Source organism: Aptenodytes patagonicus, chromosome Z, assembly GCF_965638725.1.
Source record: "Aptenodytes patagonicus chromosome Z, bAptPat1.pri.cur, whole genome shotgun sequence".
In the NCBI taxonomy this organism is placed as follows: domain Eukaryota; kingdom Metazoa; phylum Chordata; class Aves; order Sphenisciformes; family Spheniscidae; genus Aptenodytes; species Aptenodytes patagonicus.
This window is the reverse complement of record NC_134982.1, coordinates 11,469,829-11,497,327: the sequence shown is the minus strand read 5'-3', so window position 1 is coordinate 11,497,327 and position 27,499 is coordinate 11,469,829. Positions and strand designations below refer to the sequence as shown.

Below are 27,499 nucleotides of genomic sequence, written 5' to 3'. Positions count from 1 at the left end.
GAGGGCAGAAGGGTCCATGGGCACACATGCCATTGCAAAAGGCACAGCCCTGTCCCGGTCCCCTCCAACCCAGTTCCCACGAGGACCCTTTTGGGAGGTTCCCCCCTCCTCCAGGCTCCCTCTGCACCCCGGGTTCAAGGGAAGCCCCGGGGCCCAGCTGGGAGTGACACATCTCCCCGGCAGGGCGGGCGCAGGGTCCCACCCTGCGCTGGCTCTGCTCCCCACGCTCCCCGCGCCGCCGCTGCCTGAATTTCCACCCAGCCCCATCTGGATCTCATCGGGCTGCTGGCGCTGAGCACTGGGGTCGGGAGGTGCCAACACATGGAAGCCATTAGAGGGGCTGGGTCGAGGCGCGGGGAGGGGGCCACATGCCGAGCGAGGGGGGGCTGTGCAGAGGGTCCTGTCCCTGCTGCTGGGCTGGTGAGGGCAGGGGAGATGTCCTAGGCAGCTGCCTGCATCCTCTTCTGGCACTCAGCAAGGGCTGGCCCGGGCGAGAGTCTCTCTCAGCCCCTCCAGGCTCCTGGGGAGGGGGCTGACCTGTTTGGGGACCAGCCCTGCTGCCTGTGCACCTCCTGCAAGGACCGTCCCCAAGCTGGCATCTGACCCAGTGCCACTCACCTCTCCCCTGGCCCAGCACCATCTGCAAGGAGGTCTTGCCTGGGCAGTGCCAACGCTATCCCCTTTATTGGTATCACTGCTCTGTCCAGCCACAGCATGGGGGTGAGGGGCAGAGGGACGGGGGGGGGTCCCTTCTGCCTGCTGGAGGCTGGTTGGGGGATGACGGGCAGGGCTCAGCACCCCCTGCTCACTGATGCCCGGCATCCCTGGGAGCCTGCACCCACGGCCCCCTCGACACTAGGCAGTGAAGTAGGGCTGGCTCAGCATCTCATCCCCATGTGTTCAGCAGCACCCGGCGGTGGGGCCAGCCCGTTGCCCTGAGTCCGAGGTCCTCCAACCGGCTCCTGGCCTCCAACCGGCTCCTGGCCTGCTCCAAAGCTCCTGGGAGCAGAGCCTCTCTCCTTAGGGTCCATCCTGCACGCCCAGAATGCTGGGGGCTCTGGCAATGTCCATGGCCATGGGAGGCGTGGGGTCCTTGGGGGCCAGCAGTGGCATCAAGTCCCACGCGTGGGCAAGCAGGTGCAGGGAGCAGGGATCGGCCAGGGCTCACTACAGGATCTGAGCCTCTGCTGAGAGAGAGGGCAGGGGGTCAGAGGGGGCACTGACCTGCACCCTCTCCTCCCCTGCATCCCCCCCCCATCACACCCCCTACCCCGACTCACTCGGCAGTGCCTTCAAGTGGGTGGCAGCAACCAAGAAGTTGTGGGGTTTGGTCTCGTCCTTGCTGTGTTTCCTCACCCGGAGCCTGGGGATAGAGCAGCAGTGGCTGAGGACCCTGAGCAGCCCCCCCGGGCACTGGGACTGCCCACATCCCTGGCGATCCCGCTCTGCATCCCCAGCCAGATGTGCCCAGCTGTGCCCAGCTGCTCCAGCGCATCAGCTCCAGGGCTACAGCAGGAGCTGGTCATGAGATTGGGCAGGGGTGGGCTGGGGACAGGGACGGACAGCAGAGCCACAGCACGGCAGGGAGAGCCCAGCAGTGGCAGGATGAGAAGGGACCTGGGGTCAGGACAAGCAGGCAGTGCCCAGGGCAGGACTCCCAGGGGGCAAAGGCATATGGAGGGGTCTCTGCGCTGACCATGGAGCAGGAGAGTCCCCAGGAAGGCAGGAGGCTTTGGGGGATGTTAGTAACAGCAGTGTCTTTGGGGGATACAGAGAAAGGTCCCACGGTTGTGGGCTCATCAGAAAGACCCCAGGCACGCTGGGCAGCACTGAGCCGGTGGGGTGTGCTGGGAAGAGGCATTGATGTGGCAGGGGGGCAAGGGGAGCATGAACCACCTTATGGGGCTGGCATCAAGTCTGTTTGCGCAGGGACCCCAGAGCACGGCTGGGGGGACATGGGGCACCCCATGCTGGGGTTTCGGGGGCCAGAGCGGGAATCACGCAGACCCCTCCCTCTCAAAACCCAACCTACCAGATGAGGATGGTGATGACGAGAACAGCAGCCAGTATGAAGAAGGCGAAGATCCCGAGGGACACCAGGATGGCCACCTTCTCCAGGGGGTCGCTGCGGTCTGGGATAGAGAGACTGTCACAGCCGAGGGATGCCACATCCCCCAGCACCCGGGGGACCCTATTGCAAGCTCCTGGGTACCCCAGCACCCCAGACACACACGGGCATGGGGCAAGAGACCCTTCCCATAACTCTCAGCCACGCGTGGCAGTCCCCACTCCTGCCACCTCCAGCTCTACTCACCGATGGGCTCAGGGTTGGGAGCCTGGGAGGGCTCCTCGGCCAGGCTTTCCAGGCTGGCGTCTGTAGTGGTTTCTTCACTCGCCATGGTAGCCGGGTCTGGAAGGATAGAGGGGATGGGAATCACTCACCCAAAATCATGGGCAGCACTCCAGGGACCCACAGAGAGGAGCAAAGAAGGGTGCCGCTGTGCCCCAGGGGTCCCACGAGCCGAGGGGTGCCCCCAGGGTGCCTCTGCTGCTGTGGGATCCCCGCTTTGCCCCGAGGCTGTGGGAAGCAATCCCCAAACGGCAGCAGCACAGCTGCAGCCTGCCGTGGGGTTGGGAGATGCTTTGCCCCCTTGCAGCTCTGCCTCCCACCGTGAGGCCAGTTTTTGGACAGTGCATGGGACCAGCTTTTTGGGTCAATTTTAAGGGACCCCAGGAGCTGGGGCTTGCTCTGGATGATATTTCAGGCAATGGGTGCCATGGGGAAGGGTCTGGAGAGGGGCAGCCCAGGGTGCTGGAGGGGCTTTGGGGAGGGATGGCACAACCTGGTAGGGGTGCTGGGGGCTTTAGCCTGTCCCCCTCGCACCTCTGACCGGCGTCGCCCGGGCCTCGGCACTCCACTCGCTCCAGTTCCCTGCATCCAGGAAATCCTTGGCGCTGACTTGGACCACGTGCTCCAGCCCAGCAAAGGCGTCCGTGATCACCTCGGAGAGGTTCACTGTCTCCACCTGTGCCGGGCAGAGGGGAGCTGTGGGGCAGGAGGGTGCACCCCTCGCTGCCCTCCCTGTCCCCGTGTCCACCCTGCTCCCACGCCAGCTTTGCCTTCCCTCACCCACCGCTTACCACGGACCAGGAGCGGTGGATGATGGGCCGGTACTGGAGCCGAAACCTGAGCTGGAAGTGGGGCTCCTTGGGCCAGGAGGAGGGGTACTTCCAGCTCACGTGGAGCCGCCGCGGGGCCAGGGGGATGGGCTCCACCACCAAGCCCTCTGGAGGGTCCGGCTTAACTGCGCGGGAGAGGACAGGGAGCCCTCATCACACCGCACTGCCTTGCAGAGGGGTGCTGTGCTCCCCGCTGCCACCCGGGGCTGGATGCCCGGGGGATGGACAGACACGGGGACGGACAGACAGACAGACGGGGACTCACTGATGGCTTGCATGGTGACGTCGAGGAGGCGGAAGCTGGAGCCCAGTGGGTTCACCTCGGTGATGTTCAGGCGGTAGGAGCTCCAGAACTCCGACCCGTGGACAGTGCAGGTGCCAGGGCGGGACAGATCCTGCAGGCACGGCCCCATGTGCCCGTTCTTGTTCCTGCAGATGGGGAGGCAGGGTGGTGACGTGTCCCCCCAGCCCACCACGCATAGTTTCTCGGTGCTACACAGGCGGTGCCATGTGGAGACACCCCCATGCCAAGAGCCCAGTGGAGGAGGCAGCCCCCATTACGGCTCAGGCAGGGTCTGGGGAGCAGCCCTCACCCCTCCAGAGCCCGGCACATCCCTCCGAGTGTGACTGAAGTGACACCCATCCCAGCCCCACAGTCCTTCCCTCGAAGGTCCCTCCCTGGGGCAAACCCTTCTCCCAGGCCCCAAGATTTGGGTAGCTGGTTCCCCCATGGGGACAACCAGCCCTCATCTCGGGGATGCCACTGAGGACAGCGGCAGAGCCTTTGGGACAGGGGCCAGTCTCCAGGGCATGGGACCAGGGTGGGAGCCAGTCCTACCTCCGCTTCTCTTCGCCTGTCAGTGATTTCTTCCTGCCACGGAGAGACGGAAAAGCAGACAGTGAGGATGAGGGGACAGCATGAAGCCAACCCCACCGTGACTCAGAAGAGGGACAGGGGACTTTGCACCAGTCCTGGGGGCCTGCTCTGCTGCACCCCACTACCTGCATTGATGCACGTGGTCGGCACAGCACGGGGGATGGAGCTAACACCATGCCCAGCCCTGTCAGCCAGCAGCCTGGCAGCAGGAGCCGGGGTTCCCAGAGGAATGAGACAGTGAGGTGCCCAGGAGGGTCCTTCTCGGAGGAGCCCCTTGCCCACCCAGGGTCTTATCATGCAGCAGCAGCAAAGGTGCAGGGATGCTGATAAAAGCAGCTCCCCAGCAGCTGTCTTCGCCCTCCACCCTACAGCCCCCAAATCCCCTTGCTTCCCACCGCCTCCTCCCTGCTGAGCCTCCATTGCTCCACGTGGCCCCTTCCCCGCTGAGCCCCCAGCCCCCCGGCTCCTGCAGCTTTCAGCAGGGCTGTGCTTTATGGGCTACGGCTGACTTCAAAGCAGTCCGCTAATTTGGCCTGCCAGTATAATTAGAAGCAGCGATGCTGTCAGGGCTCCTTTCATCCTGAAGCATGCCGAAGCGCTCGGCAGCTTGCAGATGACCTGCTTCTCCTTTATAGTCCCTCTGGTGCTGGCAGAGCCATCGGCAGGGAGGGAGCCTGCCTGTGCTGGCCCCTCAACGCTGCTGGGGGGCCCCCCTTGGAGCAAGCAAATGTTCAGCACTCTGCTCACCCCAAAACATGACCTGCTCCAGGCTGCAGCACGGTCCTTGGGGCAGGAGGTGAACCCAAGGCGTGGGTCAGATGGCCAGCAGGATTTGGTGGTCATCCTTGGCCAGGACCCAGGGCTCACCACGTAAACCCCCCAGCCCGTGCCCTGTAGGGATACATCACCTGTAGGTCGTGATGTATCTGGTGGGGAGGAAGGTCTCCACACTGGAGGTCCAGGAGCAGGAGAAATTCTCGTAGTCGGACGCTCTGCAAGACACAAAGGGGACCCCCGGCAGGTCTGGGGTCCGGGGGGAAGCGATGGTCAGCGAGGGGTCCCCCATCCCACAGCCCAGCTGGCACGCAGGGACCCCTGTGTCACCGCGAAGTCCCCTCTTGGCAAGCCCCTGCCAGGGGTGCCATCCTGGTGGGGCTGCACACCCCCCATACCCCAGCCTGCAGACACGCTACTCACACCCCAGCCGCAGGGACACGGCGTGCAGGAGGCCACTGTCCTCGTCGTGGCAGCTGTAGGTTCCCGCGGTGGCCAAGCTGGCACGTGGCAGCACCAGGGCTCCCTGCTGGATGGCTGAGCCCTCCGGCAGTGCCACGGCACCCGCCCGTCTCCATTGCACCGGTGAGCTGGGGAGGAGAGACCGGGCAGGCAGCGTTAGAGGACAGGGATGACGGGGTCACCCCAGGCCCACCTTGTAAACCATCCCATCAGATAAATCCCCCGGTGTGCATGGAAAACACCTACCCGGCATGGGCACCGGTGCACGACAGGGTCACGTCTGTCCCCACCTGTCCGTACTGCACACCTGGAGGGATACACACATCCCCAGATGGGTGTTAGCACCCCGTGCCACCCCACGCCAGGGCTGGGGGTTGAGTTAGGCAGCCTGGGGCTGGACCCGCTTGGAGAGCTGGGCACTGGCTGGGGGGTCTTACTTCATGCAGGTACCACCACGGGGGACTGGGAAGGACTGGTCCCAGTTGGGGCTGGGCAATGAGCAGCTACAGGGGGGCGCTGGCCAGAGGACACCCATCGCCATGGGGCTGCGTTTCGTGTACACCCTGACTCTGGTTGACCTGTGCCTGCCTGGGGGGAATGGGGTGTCCCCAGGGTCCCCATGCCTGGGACATGGGGGGTTGTGCGGGGGGGCTTGGGGGGGGGCTCACCTTCCTCTCCCCAGCCCTCGGGGACGGCGAGGGAGGCTGACGCCAGGGCTGCCGCGAGGAACACCATCACCCTGCCCAGGCCTGGGATGGGACTGCGCATCTGGAGGAGGCAGAGTGGGGAGGGAGAGGGTGTTATCCCCTGCAATGGGGTGGCCAGCAGGGTCCACAGCCCAGAGCACCTCTGCAGGACCATGGACCCCGCATCTCCCTCTCATCTCACCCCATCCTGCCGGGGACAGCACGGGGACCGTAACACCAGGACCCCAGCTAGGACAGCTGGCAGGGTCTGTGCCACTGCCACAGCTGGTTCCTGGCTGCTGAGGAGTCCCCATGCCTGGAGGGGGGACACAAAGGGCAAACACTGACCAGGAGCTCGGGGCTGCGTGGGTTAGTGGGATTAAGGGCTCTTTGCCATTGCAGTCCTGTGCCGGGAGCCCTGGCTGGCTCCCAGCCCCAGGATGGTCCAGAAACCTGCGCCTGTGCAGCTGGAGCGGGAAGGGACCGAGGAGAAATTCTGGCCTGTATTTACGTGGCAGGAGACAGCAGTTAGATCTGAACAGGCTCACACAGCCAGGGAGAGCCGGTCTGTGAGAGTTCAGACCGTACCGAGAGTGGGGCTGGCTGGTGGTCCCGCGTCACTGCCCATCCCTGCACCCGCTGCAGGGCTGGTCTGTGCAGGTCTGTGCCCTTACAGGCCATTTGGGCTCTCTGGAACCAGGGAGAATGGCCCTGGAATCCCTTCCTCCCACTCAGAGATCACCAGTGGGTCTGGGGCGAGAAGTGCGGGGGATGCTGAGTCAGGAATGTGCACCCAACTCTCCACAGGTCAACCCCAGCCACAGGCCAGGGTCTCCCCACCACAGCACAGCCAGCATCACCCTCTCTGTGCCAGCCAGCATCACCCTCTCCATCCCAGCCAGCATCACCCCGAGATGTCCACCCCAGCCTACATTGCTCTGCACACACCAGCCAGCGTCACCCTGGCCAACCCAGCCAGCATCACCCTGGCCATAGCAGCCAGCATTGCCCTGAGGTATCAGTCCCAGCCTGCATCATCCTGCACATACCAGCTAGCATCTTCCTGACTGTGCCAGCCAGCATCACCCTGTCCATCACAGTCAGCATCGCCCTAAGGCGTCTGTTCCAGCCTGCACTGTCCTGCACACACCAGCCAGCGTCACCCTGTCTGTACCAGCCAGCATCACCTCAGGACATCCATCCTGGCCAGCATCACGCCATCCATAGCAGCAACATCACACCGTCCCTATCAGCCAGCCTCGCCTGCCCCCAGCAGGCACAGACAGCTGAATCATTTCTCCCTGGAAGACGCCCCTGCCCACCCCTCATGAATGGGCAGGCCTGTTTATTTACACCCATATTGTCGGGCTCTGCTCCCGGCTGCAGGTGGGCAGGGGCTGAGGGCATGGGAGGCAGTGAGCTCCCTGCCAGCCCCAAACACAGGCTGCAGCTCGTGGGCATAAATCTGTGTCCCCCCAAGTCACCCGGGTTCAACAGCCGAGGGGTTCCAGGGAGGGATGCTCCAGCCCTGCAAAGGCACCCCAGAGCAGCTGCCAGTTCCCCTCCTGCAGGCAGGTGCCCATGGCCGCAGACCAAAATGCATGGCAAAGGAAACGAGACCTACAAGGCGATGAGCTGCAACCCAGAGAGTGCAGGGGGGTTGCATCAACCCTGTCCTGAACATGCCAGTCAGCCTCAAACGCAAGCCCCAAACGTAAGTAATTTCATGAGACTGTCATAAGCTTTTCCTACCAAACCACCCATAGAAATGTTCCCAAGAAACATCAGTTAAAAGGTCTCTGCCAAAATTATCCTGGTAACTAACTGGGAACATTTGGCCTGAAAGTAAAATATTTTGGTGATGAAAAAAAAAAGACTTAAAATACACTTAAAAGCAGCAAGCAAAAATAACTCCAAACACCACGTGGGCCAGAGTTAAGGGGACAGTGCTGAGGGGGGGCCAGGGAGAAGGGAGAGTGTGTTAGTGTAGAGAGAGAAATAGTTTTAAAATAAAATCATTTCTTCTCCCGACTGCCCTGGGTTTTTGTACAAACGCTGCGGAGGGTGAAGGCAGAGCTGCTGCACCCATCGCCCACCGTGCCGCTCTGTGGCAGGGGGATATGCTCTGGGCGCTGGCTCACTGCTGACACGAGTTTGCTAGCTCTCAGGGTCGCTGACTGGCTCAAGGCCAGTGTGGAAAAATGACCCTGCAGCTGTGATGCTGAAAGGCATCTTTCCCTGCACGGACAAGGGAAGAGCTGGGGGCACAGCACAATTTGCAGCCAGCTGCTGCTCACATCCCTGGGGAACAGCGTAAGCCCTGCCCGGCCAGCCTGGCTGCGGGTGGTATTGCCAACAGACCCAGAGGCACCCCAGACCCCTACATGGTGGCAGAGGGCATCTCTGCAGACCCCGTCCCCAGCTGCATCCCAACCCCTGACCTCCACGGTGACCCCCCCAGTTGTCCCCCACCACTCACCCTGAGGGCCACCCTGCACCCTCCCACCCTTCAGCACCCTCTGTCCCAGGGCCCCCCCAGCGCTCCCCATCCTCACCCCAGAACTCCATGAGCTTCCCTGCCTCGGATGGGCTCTTTTGGGCAGCTGCCCACCCCTGCCAGTGCAGCCTGCGGGAAGGCAGCACCGAGTCCCCCCCCAGACACACACATTGGCTTAGTAAATGACCCGCCTGAGCATTGCCAAAACCTAGCCACAACCGAGCATCACCGCAGAGAGAAGAAACAGGGCAAGTCCTTCCTCGCCTGCCCGAAGGCCACAAACAAAAGAGGAAGGAGCCGCAGCGCAGGGGAAGACCCGGAGCCCTTACCCACCCTGGGTGCGGCGGCGTGGCAGGGGGCCAGGCGCTCCGGGACAGGCAGTGCTGCAAAACAGCCTGCCCAGAAAGGATCCCCTTACTTTCTGCAACCAAACTCCCTCACCGAGAGGAAAACAGGCGTGCAAATGAACGCACACGCACGTGCGTCGCCAGGCCGCCTTCCTTAGCGGCTCTGCACCCCCACGGACGGGCACACAAGCGGAGAAAACATCCCTCCATGCTTGCACTGTTGGTGACACATCCTGGGGACAGGGAGTCCCGGCACAGTGGTGCTGGAGCCAAGCCGGGACAGAGGGAACAATTGGAGCTTTTTTTCCCTCCCGCATGCTAATCCCGGCCCGAGAGGCATCTGCTGCCCGCCTGGGGTGGGTGACCTCCCGCGGCCACAGCTGGGGCAGAGGGACTCAGCCCAGCCTGGGGCTGTGGCCTGGCCCTGGCAGGGAGGGCAGCGGCGCTGGACTCTGCTCCCTTGGCACGGGACGCTCTCGTCACCGGCACGGCCAGGGTGACCAGGCTGTGCGTGGTGCCTGTGGATGTTAGCCAGAAACGCAAGGTGCCACTCTCCATCCTGCACCGACCCTGCTGTCCCGCTGGGCATCATCTGAGCTCATCCAAAAGTTTTTGGGGAGCTGCGGGGAGAAATCCTGCCGTGAGCCCCTTCCTGCATCCAAACTGAAATGCTGTGAGCCAAAACATCCCCCAAAATCACAGCCATGTGCAGCGGCACCGATGCCCATGTGGGGTGTGACGGTCCCCCCGCCACAGCCGCTCTGTGCCATGCCCCGTCGTGGCCTGGCAAAGCCCGGAGCAGATTCCTGGGGGAGGCCAACTTTCCATTGCGCATGGCGCTTTGAAAGACAGTGGGTTTGTTTTTTTTTTTGCTTTGCTTTATTTGAAGTTGCTCTTCAAAGAGAATGAGCCGCACGCAGAGCTGGGGGTGGCGGGGGACACACACACACACAAGCAGACAATGCGATGCCGCAGGGCTGAAGATGACAGAGGGGAGACACGGGATGCTCCCCACCGAGCACAGAAAGCTGGGGTGCCTCCTAACCTCTCCCCAGGGTGGTCCGGGGCAGCATTGCTGCAACAGAGATGTGGCAAATAAAACAACCCAAGGGCACTTGGCAGCTCTGCCCACCGCGTGCTGGGCCCTGCCAGAGTCACTCACCTGCAAAAAGCCACTCTGCAATGGGCGACGCCTGACGCTGGCTGGATCTAACGCCCTAGAGATGGCATCACACTGTACCCCTGCCCCTCAGCTGGGGGAGCATCCCTGGCTCTGCGCCCCAGACCCTCCTCTCTGCCAGTGCCTGCTGTGGGAAACACGTCCCGTGGCCAAGGGCGGTGGTGTTTTGAAGCAGCAGGAATTCCCCTCTTCTTGCTTTCCTGCGGGGTTGGGAGCACAGTGCCCCACTAACCCCCTCTCCTCCTGGCAGCCCTGCAGAAGCGCTGTGCCCCGCTCTGAGGAGCCGCGGCATGGCCTGAGTCCATCCCCGTGGCTGCTGATCTGCCCAGAAACCCGGCAGCATCCCACCCCTGCAGCATCGGTGACCTCCATCACCATTGCATCAACAGGCACCTTTGGGGCCAGGGGGAGTATCAACCTTGCTACTGGGACAGTCCCCCGCAACCAGCCACCCCTGTCCCCTAAATGCCGCTGGCACCCTCCCAGCCGCTGGGTGCCTGGAAAAAGCCCAGCAATGGGTGCTGACAGGGAGGGAAGCATGTCCCCCACCACCTCCAGGGCCACCAGGGCCGTGCACAGTCCCCAGGACCACTGGCAGCGCCCGGGGGCAACTCCTCACCCACCTTGGGCACTGCTGGGGTGATGCTCCCCAAGGCCAAGGGCAGAGCCCCGCTCGCCGTGCCCAGCCCTTCTGGTGCCTTGAGGACCTCAAAAAAGGGCTGCTTTCCTCTGCACCGCTTTGGTGGGGTGCTGAGCACCCACAGGCCCCCATGCCTGCTGGGGCGGGCACCATGCCAGGCTGAGCTGAGCCAGCACACACACATGCACAACTGCAGTCAGTCCAACCCCAGCACACTGGAATTACCCCAGTTAAACCAGTAAAACCAGTTGCAGCCTTCCCCTGTGAGGCCAGTGCAGTCCAATAAGCCCCGCGTGCAGCCTCAACGCGGGGCTAAACCCAGTAGTCCCAGTGTGGGGCTTAACTCAGGGCAGCCCAAACATAGGATTATACCCCATGCAGCCCAGGAGCAGGATTAAATCCTGCTCAGCCCAGGAGTGGGACTAAACCAAGTTTACCCCAGGAGTGGGATTAAATCCAGTGCAGTCCAAACTTGGGGTTAAATTCAGTGCAGTCCAAATGTGTGGTTAAATCCAGCTCAGCCCAGGAGTGGGGTTAAACCCAGCTCAGCCAAAATGTGGGGTTAGACCCAGCACAGCCCAAACACAGGGTTATGCAGTCTAAATGTGGGGTTAAACCCAGCACAGCCCAATCATGGGGTTACACAGTCCAAATGTGTAACTCCAATGCAGCCCAGGAGTGGGGCTAACCCCAGCTCAGCCCAAACACAGAGTTAACCCCAGTGCCGCTCAAGGAACCAGTTCATCTCCTCAGCCAGGTACAAGGCACATCTCCATCCAACCCAGACCAACCCCCCCACGACATCCCCTGGTGACGCCCAGCTGACCACAGCCCCGCTGGTGTCCAAAGCCAAGCCCAAACCTCCCCCATACCCCAAGGGTCACCTCTCTCCTCTGTGGGGCCGGCAGCTGCTAGCGGGACCTGGTGCTGGGGGACCGGGGGGCCACCACACACCTCGGCATGCCGGCAGCTTCGTGGAGGTCAGGCTCTGCTCTTACCCTGGCCGAGAAACTCCCACCCCAACGTCCTGATTTCCGCCCTCCCCTGCTCCATCCCGCGGGAAGAAGTCTCTGGCTCCCGGCTGTAACCAGAGGCATTGGCAAGGGCCAAAACAGCGAGGGCTCTGTTAGCAGCCAGCACCCCCGACGCCACGCCAGCTGGCAGCGTTGCATTCGGAGGGGGGAGAGAAGGCCCCCCCCCCTCCAACCCCATCCCCATGCTCCCCCCTTGAAGCCACGCGCCGGAGAAATTCCTAAAAATAATCTCCCGGATGTAAAGAAACCCACCGGCGCTGCAGCTGTAGTGGCAGTGAGTTTCTTTACAGCCGGGAGATTATTTTTAGGATGGAGGGATGGAGTCGTGGGCACTGTCCTCGGCACAGGGTCGCGGGATGGGGACGGGCATGGTGCCGGATCCAGGGACAAGGGTGGGACCTGCTGGCAGGGAGCTGGGCCACCTTGTGATTAAAGCAGGGTGGGAAAGGCTTTTCCTGTCCCGGGAACATTTTAGGATTTGGGATATTTTCCTGCTCCCGGGCTCAGCCCAGCCTGGCAGAGGTTTTGGTGAACCCACAGCTCCCAGCATGATGGGGCAGCCGGGTACCAGCCTGCACCCCGGCATTTCACACCCCCAGCAGCACCTGCATCCCCCAGAACAAACTCCCCCCATGAGCTGGCCCTGGAGCTGACAGAAGAGCATATGCATCCATATATGTAGGGCACATACGTATACGTGTACATATATGCGAGCACCTCACGCAAGCCCAGCTCCTCCTGATGTTCCTGATGAACGACAGCCTGGAGCAGGGAACCCCAGGCAGGAGAGGGGCCCCACAGCATCCCCCTGCCTGGTGCTCCCCCCATCCCTCCCCGTGCTCCAGTGCCAGGGAGCCATCGGGCTCAGCTCCATCCCCAAGGCACGAAGGCGCCCGGGTCAGCCAAAATGCTGCAGGGCAGCAGGGCCAAAATAAACAGCTCACCGTACTGCGGCACTAATGCTCCCCCAGCTAGCAATTTGCTGTCACTCCTTTTGCAAAACAAAACCCCTTTTCGGCCAGAGAGGGATTTCGGGTGTCATTGAGGGCCACCTGGGCAGCCAAAGAAAGCCACCACCAAAGGGTGGCCCATTAACCCTTTGCACCCCACCAGCAGCATCCCTGCGTGGGGGGAGGGTGGCAGTTGCAGGCCCCCGGCAATGTGTGATGTGGGGATGCTGGTGCCAGGCTCTGGCACCCGGTGGGATAACCATGGCTTGTCTTCTTCAAGCTTGGAGGCAACCCTGCCTGCTTTGCTAAGGGGAGGCAGCCCAGGGAATGCAGCAGGGCAGGGATGGAGGCTGGGGAAACACCTCACTGCGGCAGCATCTGTGCCCCCCGCCTCGTGCCAGGTCATTCAGATGGCAGCCCCCAAGCCAAAAGGAGAGGTGGAGAAGCGGCAAGAAGTGGAGAAAAGCTGGGCAGAAGCCTACCGCCGAGGCTGGGGGCTGCAGCGCAGGGCCAGGGGCAGCTGTGCCCTGCCTGAGTTGAGAAGGTTGGAAAAGCACCCACCGGCTCATTTTCTGCTGGGGGAAAAACAACCCAACCAAGTTCTCCTGAAAGATTAAGTGCGATCGTATCCGAGCTGGGGCGGGGAAGCAGGGCAACGCGGTGAGTGTGCTGACACATCTCCTTCCACGATGCTGGAGAGATGCCCCAGCCCCGCTTGGGGCCAGCTCTGTTTACAGGCTCCTATTGTCTCTTTTTTTTCCTTTTGGGTTCCCCCACCCCTCCAATGTTATAGTTCAGAGTAAACAAAAGCAAGCAGCCTCTCACTCCAAACATTTCAGCCATCCCAAACTTTCTCCGGAGGGGGGCTGCCTGTGGAATTTTCCTCATCCAAAAGAATTTCGAAATGTTCCCGTTGCAGCCTGCTCTGACTGGAGGCCAAGGCAGCTCCAAAATCCTTCGCAAAACGCTCGAGCTGCCCTCTGCACAGCCCTGGCTCCGGCCGAAGGCACCAAAGACCAGCAGCCACCGTGCCCCAAAATCCCCCATGCACAGGGAAACCCTCCAGCCTGGCACGCTTGCCGGAGGGGGATGGAGGCACGCCCCATGTACAACCCGCCCGGCCCAGCCCATCACCCGAAGGGAGCCAGCAGGTCCTGGTGAGGCTGGATCCTGCTTTTTATATTTTAAGTTGCCGCTCCAGTTATTATTGCCTCGAGATGGCGATGCTGGTGCAAAGGGCTTGGGTGCACCGGGGTGGTGTGGTGGGGGTGCGTCCCAAAGCACCTGGTGTTTCCTTTTGCAGGCATCTCCGCTCCACCAGCCGGGGCGGGGAGCGGAGGGCGAAGCGGCCGCCAGAGCTCCTCCTCGGAGCAGTCGGTGGCACCCTGGGCACCGGGAGGGCAGTTGGCAGCCGTGCTGCCTGCTCAGTGCTGCCTGCTCACCGCTTGGGCAGATGGAGCGGGAGGGGATGGTGTGCTGCATCCATCCCTGGGGATGGAGCGGGGGTCACAGTGCTGTCCCCTGCACATCCCTGGGAGATGGCGCGTGGAGAGGAGGAGGAAACGTCCTCTGGGATGAGCCATGGCAACGGGTGCCGCCCAAGGGTGCTGCTCCTCCCTAGCCCACATCACACAGTCAGGGTGTGCACCCCTGTCTCAGAAGAGGTGGGACTCCAATGTGGGCAAGCAGAGACCCCCAAGAGCTCCCTCAGCTCCAGCTAGGCACAGATGTGATGTGGGACCTGCCAGACCCCGGTGTGGGGGTGCCAGCACTGCTCAGCCCGCCAGCAATGGGGGCTTCAGGGTGGCCCCTGAAACAACCAGAGGGATAAAAGCCAAGCCGAAAAAGCCCCTCAAGAAAGCCAGCAGTCGTGGGAAGAAGCACCTGAAGCTCAGTCCAGCGTGGATTTGGCTATCAATGCAAGCCATTGTGGTGGCCTGGCACATAGATGTCCCCTGCTCGCTTTCCCAAATGGTCCCCAGATGGGTGTCACCGGGCAGGTAGTCCTGCAGCCCGACACACACCCCGACATGCTGGGGAGCCCCCACACCCTCCCTCCCTGGGCACATGCAGATTTTGGGAGCTGCAACCCCTTGATGCACCCACGCTGTCACCCCAGGAGGGCAAAACCTTGCTGGTACCCACTGCATCTCCCCCCCGCAGCATCCTGCCCTGGTGGGCGCAGAGCCCTCTGCCACCACAGCAGCACAGGCAGGGGGGGAAGATACCTCAGCTCCACTTCGGATGGGGGTCCTGCCGTGGGATGGGGCTCCGTCAGGTGCCCCTGCTGCCTCTGCACCATCTCCCCGCACTGCCTCGCTGGGCTCTCCTCCTCTGTGGAGGCTGCTCATTGGCTTGGTGTGGGAGTGGTCCTACCCCCCCCCAGCAGCCCCCTCCCCTATAAAGGGGCCAGGCAGCGGCTGTGCAGGGAGCAGAGCCCCTGACACAGCAGATGGGGTCTGTAAGGCGAGGCTCCCCCAGGTGTGTTTGCCTTGGCCAGGGCTCAAGCCTGTCTAATTAGAGCTATAGAAAACATATATTAAAAAAAACGAGGGGAGAAAAATAATCCTCTCCCCCGCGCTGGGGCCCAGGGTTTGGCCGGGGTTTCTCGGCAGGCCAAGCGCAGGCGATAGAGGCTCTGCTGGCAGCAGCCCGGGGAGGGAGGGGTGTTTGTGGATATTAAAATGCAGTCGTAAAGGAGAATAAAAGGGCAGCCTTGTTTCGGAACGTCTCCGAGGCTTTCCCCTCTCCCGGCATGCTCGGCACCTGGCCAGCAGCACGAGCAGCTCCCCCTTCCTGCAGCCCCCCCAGCCACCCCTGGCTCACCCAAGGACTGGGGTGCTGCCGGAGAGACCCCAACCCTCACGGGGTGAAGCCCAGCACCTTCAGGTGGGAGCAGATTTGGGAGGCCCCCCCAGCCTCAGCCACCCACACTGGCTTAAAATTACAGCTGGCGCTTCTGGAAAACCCACCCCTGCACAACCCTTCCTCCACACCCCGGCAGCTCCCTGCCTTCCCCTGCCCACTGCCCTGCCTGCGTGCAGGCAAGGCTGCCTGGCCCCAGCTGCTTGGCAGCAGCCACATGGCAGCACCACCGGTATTTCACTGCCTGGCTTCTCCCTGCCTCCCTGCTGGAGGCAGAACAAGCCGGACGGTGTTTTGGCTGAGGTTTAAAATTAGCCCCAGGCACCCAACACCCCCCCGTGCCCATGCAGAGCAAGGGGCCATAGCAGGGTCCCATGTGGTTCCCTGGCACCTTGGGGCCTCCCCCCATCCCCAGGGACCCGCAAACCTCCGCAGAAGCCCTCTCCTTGGGACATCTCCCCAAATCCATCCCTGAAGCGGGACGCTGCCTCCCTGCAGCATCTCCTCTGCCTCCATGCTCCCATGCCCAGCTCCGAAAAGTCACACCAGGAGGTTGGAGAGCAGCCGCAGGCGTCAGCCTGGCAAAGGTGGCCCCGTCCCGGCCCCACCTGCTCAGCCAGAGATGCCTGGCGCACGTCTGGCTTCACCGCTGCCCTCTGCCCCCTCCCCAGGGCAGCAAGGAGGGGACAGTGGGCTGCGAGCCCAGAAGTCCCCCCAATCCATCCCTGCCCCCATCCCTCCCCCTTTTCCCTGGCAGCATCCCAAAAGCACAGGCTCACCGAGCCCCCCATCCCCCCCGGCTCGTGAGGACCCCGGGCACACCTCGTTCCCAGCCATGGCCCAAATGACTAACGCCCCGGCAAGCGAGCTGGGTGCCATCGGGGCGAGCAGGGCCCGTCCCTTGGCCACGCTCCCTCCCAGTGGTGGTGAAATCACGTCTGGAGAAAGCATGGAAAAGGAGCCGCCAGGGCCCCCCCACCGCTGCTTCCCAGCGAGGCTGCTCGCTCCCTGCCCGCTGGCTGGCCGTCCCTGCCCTGCAAACCCCGCATCCCAACAGAGGGATGCTCCAGGCATGCAGCCTGCAACAGAACCGCACATCTCATCTCTGCCTCCTTGCTCCGGACCCCATAGCAGCATCCCAGCTGTGGAAACAGCTGCGGGATGCGGAAACACGGCAGCAAGCCCCAGGCACTCGTAAAAGCACTTCCAGGGAGTGGGCAGGAACCTCTAACCTCCCTCTAACCTCTCTCATAGCAGTGCAACCCTGCCAGAGCCTGGGGGGAGAATTGAGGGTGGAGAGGGGACCGCTGACACCCCGTACAGAGGAGCAAACTGGCCACATTTCATGGAAGGAGCTGGCAGTTCCTGTGGGCTGGAAACACCCCTGGGCAGCACCAGAGGGGACGGTGAGGGATGGGCCACCGCCGCTTGCCTCCAACCTGGCACGCGGCACGCGCCGGCTGCAACGGGGGTGACTAATGCGGCTCTTTAAACGCCTCCGCCGGCACAGGAGCGTGGCTCTGGGTTAGGGTTTAATTATCTGCCTTCCTCCGCAGCCCGCACTCTCCTCTTGCTGAACTGCCGCGGGGACCCTGGGGACGGCGTCCGTCCCCTCCCCAGCTAGGGCTGCTGGCACCGAGAGAGTGGGGCCGCAGTGGGGAGCTGGCCAGGAGCGCGTCGAGGCTGCAGCTGGGGGCTATAAAAAGCACGGCTGCGGTATGCAGCGAGGCACTAAGAGGGGAATAAAATAAAATCAGGTGGTGGATGAGTCGGTTGCTCGCTTCTGCACCAGGGCTGGCCCCGGTGCTGCTCTCCATTATCGCTTCTCTGATCCCTGCCCGGCTGACAGCCCGGTGAGGCTGGGGCAGAGCGGAGAGCTGAGATTTGGCAAAGGATGGAGGACATAGGGCTGGGTCAGCAGGCGACGGAGCTGGTCAAGGCTGGGGGAATGATCGCTGGCTCCAGCATGGGGGCTCCTACCCGGGATGGAGGCATCGCAGCCACCCATTGCCCAGCCCAGAGACGCCAGATCCAGGCACCCAGCCTCCTGGCAGCTTGCACCAGAGGATTAACTGTGCCCTGATTTACAGCCAGAGGTGCCTTTACCGGGAGGGGGCTGGCACACCGACAGCAAGAGTGGGCGCCCCACCATTGCCCAGCACCCCAGCCCTGGTGGGGACCTCACCCAGAGGGGACAGCGACGGCACAAGCTGGGGACAGGCAGGGCTCCCCTTGGGCCCGCAGGAACTCCCCGCTCAGGGACAGGCTGCGTTTGCACAAGCCTGAGCGGTGGAAGGTCAGATTAATTTTAAACCTGAATAAACAAGGAGAGAAGGCAATGCCAGAGCTCGCCCTTCCCGGCGGGGATGCCTAGCAGCAGGGCACAGCACCCGCAGCACGGCCGTGCCCAGCCCGGGTACCAGCGGGGCTCAGCCCCAGGGCTCACATCACCCCAGGAGAGCCGGGACAGACCCAAATCCCAAATCCCACCCACGGGGGCCTCCCTCTTCCGCAAGGAGCTCCCGCTGAGTCAGTGCTGGCAGCGGGGAGAGCGACTCCCACTCGTCTTTGCAAAACCACGCCAGCCTCCATGGGGAAGCACCCGCCCCGGGACCCCCGTCCCACCAGGAACAGCACCGGGGCTCGCCTGTCCCCCGGCCATGGCGCACAAAGCAGTGTTGGGAAACAACCAGGAGGAACAAAAAAAATATAATAAAATTGTTTGTGGGTCAAGAGGAAAATGGAAAAAAAAAAAAAAGTTTGTGTTTTTCGTGCCAAAAGGAAAATGAAAACCAAAACATTTTGTTCTAAATGATAGGCCTTGTTTAGTTTTCAGTGGTTTTACTTTTTTAAAATGGTTTGAGTTAAATCGAGCTAAATTTGGCTTCCAAACATTACCTTGGGGCAGGGAATAAAATAAAATTAAAAAAAAAAAAAATCAAAACATCTCATTTGGAAAATGTCAGAGCGAAACGCCATGGCTTTTCCAGCCCTGAGAGAGTTTCAGCCGGGCGCTGAACCCAGCCTCAGCTCACAACTTGTGACAGCCTACCCGAAGCAGCCTTTTTTTCCAGAAAATAGAGCAGCTGCTGTGCCGATGGATGGCCGGGAGGGCTCAAGCCCTGGTGCCCAGCTCCCTTCGGGGATGTCCCCTCCGCCCATGCTGGTCCCCAGGACCTGCCAGGGCACAGAGAGATCCCACTGCAGCCGGCAGCCGTGCGCGTGAGCCGAATCCGAGCCGAGCCGCTCTCCAAAACTCCCCTTTAAATGTCTTTTCTATTAGGTCAGCATTCCTGCGTCGCCCAGGGAAGGTGGTTACGGCCGGCAGCCCGGCACACAGGCTCCTCGGTGCTGGCTGCTGGCTCTCCATCAGCAAGCAGCCTGCCCACGCTATTAAATTACTGAGAAAAATGGATCGTTTCACCAAAAATTAGGTGCAGGAACCTCTCGCACGGTGGCAAGGCAAGCTGGTAATTGGAAATTCATAGAGCTGGCCGCAAAAGCTGCCTCCGGCTCCGCTCCACCCTCCTCTGGTTGCGGCGAGGGATGGTGGAGAGGCGTTCGCTGCCATCCCTGAAACGCCACTGCTGATGGAGATGCAGCGGCCACGTCGCCGGCAGCGCTGCTGAGGTCCCCTGTGTGCCCCAGGAGGGTTACATGCTGCTGCAGGGTCCCTCCGCCCTTGGTAGATGGGGAAAATAAGTGAAAAAAAGCCCTCAAGGACCTTTCCAGGCACTGGAGGAAGAAAATTCTCCGTGCACGGCCGGACCTGCTCACCATTAACCACCCTGCCGGGGACACGTCTCACGGGGACATCAGCCGGGGACGCAGCAGGACACGCTGCCCCAGCACCCGTCTCGTTCTTCCAGCCGCACCCCAGGGCTGAAAACCAAGATGACCCTCCCCATGGAACTTGTCTCACTTACGTCCTTAACCCATCCCAGGCGCAGCACGAGCACTGCCACCGCTCCATCCGAGCCCAGGCATCTCAGCATCCTCCTCCCGGACTGCTCTGAGTCCAAACCTCAGCGCCCCACCATCCGAGCGGAGCTCTCTGAGACATCTCCAGGACAAACCGCCCGGCTGTCGGAGCTGCCAGAGAGCCCGGCGCTGCAGCCTCTGGTTGGGAAGGAGGGATGGGGATGTGCAGCAGACCGAGAGCTGTGTCAACAGGATGCTCCCAGAGCATGGCCCCTCCGGAGTTCACACCGGCTGCTCCCCACACAGCCACAGGCACCCAAGAGGGCCGCATCCTGCTCCCTGCCTGCACCATTTTCCCCCAGCACTGTGGGGAGGCGGAACACGGTAGGTGGGGAGCCCATGGCACCGAATTGTTTTTTGGGTGCTGGGGGTACAAGGACCCTGGGCACAGCCCTGGCTGGAGAGGAGGAACGGAGCTGGATGCAGGACTGGGGACGCCGAGGGAAAAGGGATGCTTCCCTGGGCACAGCCACGCTCCAGCCATAAAACTGCAAAACTCAAAGCCGCGATGGCGTGGACCAGCCTCGCAGGAGCTACAAAACAGCCCCCAGGAGCCTCGCAGGAGCTAAAAAAATCAAAAGCAGCAGAAGTACCGAGGAACCCCCCGGGGCTGCGTGTTGGCCCTTGCAAGACAAGGATGGAGCAATAGCTGGTCTGGTCCACCAGCTCCTCCTAAGCCTTGAGGCCTCAGGCAAAACTCACGGAAAGCAAAGGAAAGGCTCCTGCAAACCTCCCCAGGGGCTCGGGGCTGGCCCTGGCCCTGCAAGAAAGTCTGGGGAGATGCCAGCTGGCCCGGGGAACCCTGCGTGACAGCAGCTTTCGCAAAGCCAAGCCCGGCCACCGCAGCCGAGCCATCCCTGGGGACCTTTGCGGGGTTGTTGCAGCACAACTGTCAGGAGCTCTGTCGCAACACTGGCACGGCACTGGGCCAGCCCGCGATGCAGACCCCGCATGACAGCACTTTTTTTCCTAGCTACCTTTGCAGGAAGGTGAAGGCTGAATCACACCTTTCACAGTGTTATTGAATTCAAGAGGCACTGATGCCCATGCCGACCTTCATCAGAGAGGTGCTGGCGAGGTCCCTGGCTCCAGCTGCAGCTATCGGTCTGGCCAGGATGAAGCGCGCGGGGTTTTCAGTCCCAAAGGAAGGGTCTGGTAAAAGCACAGGAAGGCAAAGGAAATAGCTGGATGGGCATCGCCGCACCAGCCCGCAGGGACATGCTCCAGGGATGCCGTGCCAGCCCCATTGCCTACCACGTGCTCTTCTGTGGGGACATCCACACCCCTTAGGGCTGCCAGCAGGATGGCAGGTGGCAGCCCTGAGCCTTGTTCGGGGCTCCCCAAGGTGGGACGGGACTTGGGGGCAGTCCCTTTCTGCCGGTTAGAAGATGCCTAAGCTGCCGCAGAGATGATGCTCCCCCGAAGCTGTCAGCTTCTCCCATCCGCTCTTCCCCACAGTGCATCTCCAGCGTCAGCTTTTCAGCAAGGCTTGGCTTCCCTTGTTTTCACTTTAGGAGGTGGGGTAAACCAGAAGATGCCCACATGACCTTCCTTCCACCATCAGGATTTCATTAGATGAAGGAGCCCTAAACTTTTCCACCTCTCCCTATAAGGTAATCTCTGTGGGTCCATAACTGTTTTTATTAGGCTGTTTCTACTTCGGCCATCTCCATATTGAGAGGAGGGCACCAGAGCTGAGCAGCCTCTGGGGAGCCCCAGGTTGATTTCCAAAATGCTTTCAGCATCCTCCCCTCTCCTGGTCGATGCACGGCCTTACCTGTGGTCCCCTGGCCACCGCCACCTGCACAGGCCAGCCCCACGTCCGACCACGCCAGGTCTCACCTGAGGTCCCTCCAGCCTGCTTGTCCTCTCCAAAAGCATCTTCAGGAAACGTGTACGAGCAGGCCACTGGCAGATGTGACCTTCCCCCGGCCAAACCCTTCCGAAATCCCTCGTAAGCTTTTTCAGCAAGGACCAGCTTCCCGCTGGAGCAAGCCCAGGCTTCGCTGGTCAGATGTGACCACAGTGCTCAGTCCCAGTAGGACGGAGGTGAACCAGGTCTTGACAGACTTCTTGTCCCTTTTCTCCCGGACCTCCCCCACCCCAAACACCAGAAGAGGAGGAGATATTTGCCAGTTTTTTTTTCCATGTCCCAGACTCATACCACTGGAGAGAAGGAAGAATCACACCTTTCACAGCCCAGCCCTCCGCCTGTACCAGACAGCCCGGCACATGCTCCTGGGGCTGCGGGTGCTGTGACCATCTAAAAGAACCTGAAGCTCACCCCATCCCACTCCCATGCCAGGGTGAGTCAGAGACCTGGGAAGCAGCCAGATTTGAGAGATAATTCCTATTAACACACTGATCCCTGACACCACAAACCTGCTTCTAATTTCCAGAGGAATTTTCCTTTTTCCATGGAAATGGTGCATGGGAATCTGGCTGTTGGAGAAGACGACTCAACAACAACTGCAAGGCATCTGCGCCCTTCCCCACCTTCACAGCCTGGATGGGAGGAGAAAACCATCACTGGGAGATGCAGAGAGATTTGCTGGTAGGAACTGGGGTCGTAAGGCCACTACATCCCTGGCCGGAGAGATTTGGTGATTTTCGCACATGCGATGCTTTCATAACCACAAGACGACTTATAAAACCCAAAAGCTCTCTAAACATCCCAGCAAGTCATCCCAGACATCCAAGGGCTAATTCCTGATGCTGGCTTTGTATCAGCATCCCAAATACAGGTGAAGCCCTGGCGCACTGCCCGTAGGGAAGAGCTCTCATCCCATCCAAGCTCCATCCTTGGCTACATCTTTGGCAGGGGCAGAGCCACCCTCTCCCAAGCCTGAACAAGAAGAGGGGAAACAAGCTGGGAGAGGTGTCGAAATTTTCTGAAGGGAGAAAAGCAGAGCCGCAAGCCAGCACCTGCCCCCTCCTGTGGGAAGCATCTCGTGAGGGGTTTTCCTCCAGAGCCAAACCCGTGGGAGAAGAGCCGGCAAGAATCCTTCGGCTTGTTTAACCTAACGAGGAAGCTATAAATACAGCAGGGTAAACACCGGAGAGGGAGAAGAGGTCTTGAACTAAAAGCACAATGTTGGCACAAACCCACGGTGGAATAAGCTCTCCAGGAACGCATTCAGCAGGAAACCGGAGGGAGGTTGAGCCCTGCACGAGCAGGAAGAGTCTGGAGTCGCCTTTGAACAAGAGCGGAGCAGAAAGAGAGGGTCTGAACCGAGTGCTCAGCTAGTTCATTGCAGGTGAGGGTGCCGCGCACTGTCGCCGTCTGTGCGGGTTTCCCCACTCAGGATGGTCCAGGCGAGCCAGGGGAGAAGGGCAGGGGAGGCAGGGTACTGCCAGGCTAGGGGATGCAGGCGTGGGCTGCCTGGGTGCCCACCCAGCTTGACAGCTTCTGATAAACCCAGCAGCTGCAAAAGGGAACTGCTGCTGCTGCCACGATGAAGACGGCGGGGAGACTTGCCGCACCGTGAGTCATTCATTCATCCTTCACAAACAGGGCCCGCACTCAGCCAAGCATCCTCCTCCCCCCGCCGCCGGGACAGCTCTCTGGGACGGGGAAAAAGTGGCTTATCAGATATAATCAAGTCAAGTTTTCCCCTCCCCGCAAGGCTCCTGTTCATGCAGCAGGAGGCAGGGCAAAATTGGAGCTGCTCTTCTCCCAGCTTCCTGCAGACAGCCTCTGCCTTCACCTGCACCCCGCAGGGACCCCTCCCCACCACCCTGCTGCACCCCACATCCCCTGTTCACCCACTGTTGGTGACGTCCAGCCCTGCACACAACCTTGCTGTCACCACTCAGCTCCTGTCCCCCAACTCCAGTCCCACTTTGGCTGCCAAGGCCAGTTCACAGTTCTCCGGAGAGGAGAGATGGGCCTTTCACTCCCCCAAAAAAGGGCCAGGTTGGTGAAGCAGAGGGCGCGTGGGTGCTGGGAGGACATTGTGGCCACGTCCTATCCCTGTCCCTGTCCCAGGAGGGACCTCCACCAGCTCGCAGCTTCCCGTGAGGCTCCTCTGCCCCGTGCCAGGCTGGGATGCCGTGGGCTCCGTGCAGCCCAGTGCGTAACCACGCTGCGACCTGCCCTCCTATAAACGGGCAGAGTGCAAACACCCCACCTCCTCCTGCAAATGCGGTGGCCAGACGTGGCTGCAGCCTGCAAGGAGCGGGCACCTCCTGGCACCTGAAGCACTTGGCTAGGCCCGGGTGGCTCGGCACCGGCTACGCCACCAACGCCGGTTGGTCCAACACCGTTTTGGGCACGGCAACACGTCCGCAAGTTGCTGCAGCTCTGGGTTTCTCCCCACGGAGACCAGGCACAAGGAAAATGAGATTTCCAAGGCGCCCCCAGGCCCTGTCACAGTGGGCTCTCCGTTTGCTGACAGCGATGTCCCAGCCAAGCTCAGCCCCGTGGCCCCCTCTCACACCCTTCACCAGCCCGGAGCCAGAACTGGGAGGGGACCTGGGGCACGACACAGCCAGCCTGCGAGGGTGGCAGTGGGCACAGCCCGGGGCCGGGCACCCGCAGGGGCTGGCAGAGGACGAGGACGGAGAAGTCGTGATTGAGACAGCATCCCGGGCCAAGAAGGGACAAGGCAAGCAGAGAGCCCTGCCAGTGCCCGCGCATGGGAAAGCGCCTCTTTCCACGCCTCTCGTAATTGGGACCAGCTTCTCCCTCCCCGGACCCCCCAGGAGAAGAGGGGGCCCTGCCAGGGCGACGCTTTGCCTGGTGTTGTTCCGGCCTTTCTCCAGAAAGCTCCCCCCGGAGACGGGGGGGGGGGGGGGCCTCAATATTCGGGGGGGAGGCCGGGGAGGCTGGGGAAGGTGCCCAAAGTTCCCACCCCGGGAACTCCGTCCAGCCCCCGAGCATCTCCGGGCAAGGCGGAGGGAGCCGCGCCGGGCGGAGGAGGGGGAGCAGCACCGGGTACCCCCAGCCAGGCTGGGGGAAGCGGGAGGGCAAGTCCCTGCCAGCCACTTTGCGAGGACACACACCCCCACCCCCCAACTTTCCCCGTACGAGCAGCAAGGAGCCGGGGGAGCCGCCTGCCTGCGCGGCGCCGGCAGCCTGCCCGCAGCCCTGCGCCCCTCACCGCGGCGTCGGGGCGGCGGCGAGCCGTCACCCTCGGGGAGGTGGTGGGGGGGAACGGGGAGGGTTTCCTACCTTCCTGCGTGGCGCCACGGCTATGTGTCCATGGCGCTCGGCGGAGCGGGGCCGGGGGCCGGGGCCGGGAGCGGGGCCGGCGGCGGGGCGCCCGCGCCGGGCTGGCTGGGGCCGGGAGCGCGGGCGGTGCGAAGCCGCCGGGGCCGCCGCCGCCGCTCCATTGGAGCAGGGCGCTGCCAATCTGCCGCCACCGCCCCGGAACGCTTCCTGTCTGCGAGCCGCCCCCCGGCCCCGGCCCGGCCCCGCGCCCGCTCCCCGCGGCCCCCCCGGGGTGCGCGGTTCACCCCCCCCCCCCCCCCCCCCAACCCCGGCGCTCGCCGTCCCGCTCCGCCCGGGGCGCTGGGCTCGGGATCCCCCCCGCGGGGCGCTGGTGCATGGTGACCCCCGGAGCACGGGGGTGCCCCCGGGGCGCAGGGACACTCCTCCCCCCCTCCCTCCCCCCAGGGTGCACAGCCCTCCCCGGTGCCTTCGGAGGGCAGCACCTGCACTCGCCAAAGCTGCCTGCCCCTTTCACGGCATCCCGGAGGAGTTGAGGCAGGCAGGTCCTGCCCGTGACTCAGTTTCCCTTGCCCCTGGGAGGGGCATCGCTTTGGGGTTTATTTTTGTAGTGGTTTATTTGATGGGGAACGCGTAGGGTGAAATCTGGCCCCAGGGCTTGTGTCCCCGAGCTGAAGAAAAGCCCCGTTCCTCCTCACGGCTTTCAGTGCGTGCTTGCGTGCCCCTTTTGCAGCACCCCTCCATCGCCCTACCTGCTTTCCCTTGGAAATGGGTTTGTTTCGCAATTTTATCGCAGTGAAAATTTTTGGGAGGGAAAAAACATGTTGAAACTCTGCAATGGCAAACCAGCTGGTGAAGGCCCGTTGGAAGCTTTCTCCTCCTCTGGCTCTTGGCACCAAGCGTGGTATGGGGTCCCCCTGGGACACGCTGGAGGCCCCGGGTGATGCCGTCGGGGCTGGCGCTGCTGGAGCCCTGGGACCCACCCAGCATTTCCCTCTCCGCCTGGCACAGTGCCTGTACGGAGATAAGGTCCACGTGCCCTGGGTCTGCGCAGCACCCACGCAGCGCCACTCCGGCAACCCTGCGACAACCGACCGCTCTGCATCCCAGCAGGAATGAACGGGGTCGCAGCCCCCCTCTACCACCCTACAAACAAACTGGTCCTTGCTCGCGTCCTGGCACACCTCTGCAACCCCGCAATAACATGCTCGTGAGTCATCTCACCTCCCGCTTAACCCTGCAGCAATAAACTGGTGTTTTCCTTCGTCCCAGCCCTCCCGTGCAACCCTACAATAACGGACTTCGGGAGAGGTGGAGGCTGCATGTGGCGGTGAGCGTGCCCGGCCCAGCACCCGCACCGGCTCCTGGCTGCGCCACAGGTGTTGCGCTCAGCTGTGGTTGTGCTCGGTGCCCACATCACCCGAGGAATAGCCCAGCACGGCACATCTGCTCGTGGCCTGGGCTGCTGCCTCGCCAGCCACATGTGGCCGGATCCATCCCGCCTGTGCTACGAGAGCTGGGGACGTGCCAGGGCTGGGGATGTCCCTCCCTGAGTCAGCTCACGTGGCCCCTCAGGTGCTTTGCAGGAGGGGTCCGGTCCCACCAGCCTGCTCACATCTGCCCTTAGCTAGTGGCTCACGTGGATTTTGGGAGCCTGGGGATGTAGGAGGGGTTGGTCCTGAGCAGAGAGAGGTTTTCTCCATCCAGCTTCTCACTTTTCCCTTCCCGCCTCCCCACGCCACTCCGCACTCTGCAGTCCGCCTGAGCTGAGGGACGCCCAGCATCTTGCAGGGTCAGCCCCTCTGGAAGGAGCAGAGCTGGGCAGGCTGCAGCAAGCATTTGGCCGTGGGTTCTCCCTCGGGAGCAGACCCTGAGCTTTCCCCAGCGCTCCATGGTGCTCGCTGGGCGCCGGGAGCCGGGCTGTTTGGCGCCAGCGCTGGCGGGGAGCCACACGCTGCTTTCTCCGCCGCTGCAGAGCTGGAGAGCTGAGCAGAGCCGCGGATCTGGGGAATCCCCCAGCTCCGCAGGGCTGGGGCCACCCTTGAGATTGGGAAGCTGAGAGCAGAGCTTGGTTTGGAGGGGTCTCTGTGCAGGGGGGTTGGAGCTGTGTCGTGGTTTAACCTGTTGGCAACCGAGTACCACACAGCTGCTCGCTCACTCCCCTCGTGTCCCCCCCGGATGGGATGGGGGAGAGAATTGGAAGAGTAGAAGTGAGAAACACTTGTGGGTTGAGATAAAAACAGTTTAATAATTGAAATAAAATAATAATAACAATAATAATAATGTAATAATAATGTAATAATAATAATAATAATAATAATGATAATAATACACAAAGCAAATGATGCACGATGCAGTTGCTCACCACCCACCGACCGATGCCCAGCCAGTCCCCAAGCAGCGGCCCCCCCGGCCAGCTTTCCCCAGTTTATGTACTGAGCATGACGCCACATGGTATGGAATGTCCCTTTGGCCAGTTTGGGTCAGCTGTCCTGGCTGTGCCCCCTCCCAGCTTCTTGTGCACCTCCAGCCTTCTCAGTCGGTAGAGCATGGGAAGCTGAAAAGTCCTTGACTGGTGTAAGCACTGCTCAGCGACAACTAAAACATCGGTGTGTTACCAACATTGTTCTCATCCTAAATCCAAACCACAGCACAGCTACTAGGAAGGAAATTAACTCTATCCCTGCCGAAACCAGGACAAGCTGACAGACACCCCACTGGGGCGCTGGGATACGGGACGTGGTGGGGCTCTGGGATTTGCTGCGCCACCAGCTCTGAGCAGAGCTAGCGAGCTGCAATGTTGAGTGAAGAAGGGTCAGGCTCGGCAGGGGTGCTGTGGGCTCTGCCGGGTCAGCA

At 61.9% G+C, this 27,499-nt stretch overlaps 1 protein-coding gene across 2 annotated transcripts; it reads right to left on the bottom strand.

Moving 5' to 3' along the window:
* Window positions 1-660: 660 nt before the first annotated feature.
* IL11RA (interleukin 11 receptor subunit alpha) lies at window positions 661-24,715 on the bottom strand. Of its 2 annotated transcripts, none has more exons than XM_076361968.1 (13): window positions 24,647-24,715; window positions 5,962-6,061; window positions 5,540-5,600; window positions 5,255-5,421; window positions 4,966-5,080; window positions 4,019-4,051; window positions 3,446-3,609; window positions 3,142-3,305; window positions 2,885-3,026; window positions 2,315-2,410; window positions 2,033-2,132; window positions 1,281-1,363; window positions 661-1,187 (listed from the first exon to the last, which is right to left on the bottom strand). In XM_076361968.1, exons 2-13 carry the CDS (start codon window positions 6,059-6,061, stop codon window positions 1,168-1,170), a joined length of 1,245 nt encoding a protein of 414 aa, XP_076218083.1. In that variant the 5' UTR covers window positions 24,647-24,715; the 3' UTR covers window positions 661-1,167. The 2 variants fall into 2 exon arrangements, with proteins under 2 accessions (XP_076218083.1, XP_076218084.1); XM_076361969.1 differs by having other exon boundaries at window positions 661-1,184.
* Between the last annotated feature and the right edge of the window lie 2,784 nt (window positions 24,716-27,499).

Bases quoted from the DNA above. Each gene is read 5' to 3' on its own strand.
- IL11RA (XM_076361968.1), bottom strand. From the start codon at position 6,061: ATGCGCAGTCCCATCCCAGGCCTGGGCAGGGTGATGGTGTTCCTCGCG. The intron at 4,052-4,965 runs GTGATGTATCCC...TCTCCGTGGCAG, and splicing joins AGATACATCACGACCTACAG to GAAGAAATCACTGACAGGCG. The intron at 3,610-4,018 runs GTAGGACTGGCT...CCCCATCTGCAG, and splicing joins ACAGGCGAAGAGAAGCGGAG to GAACAAGAACGGGCACATGG.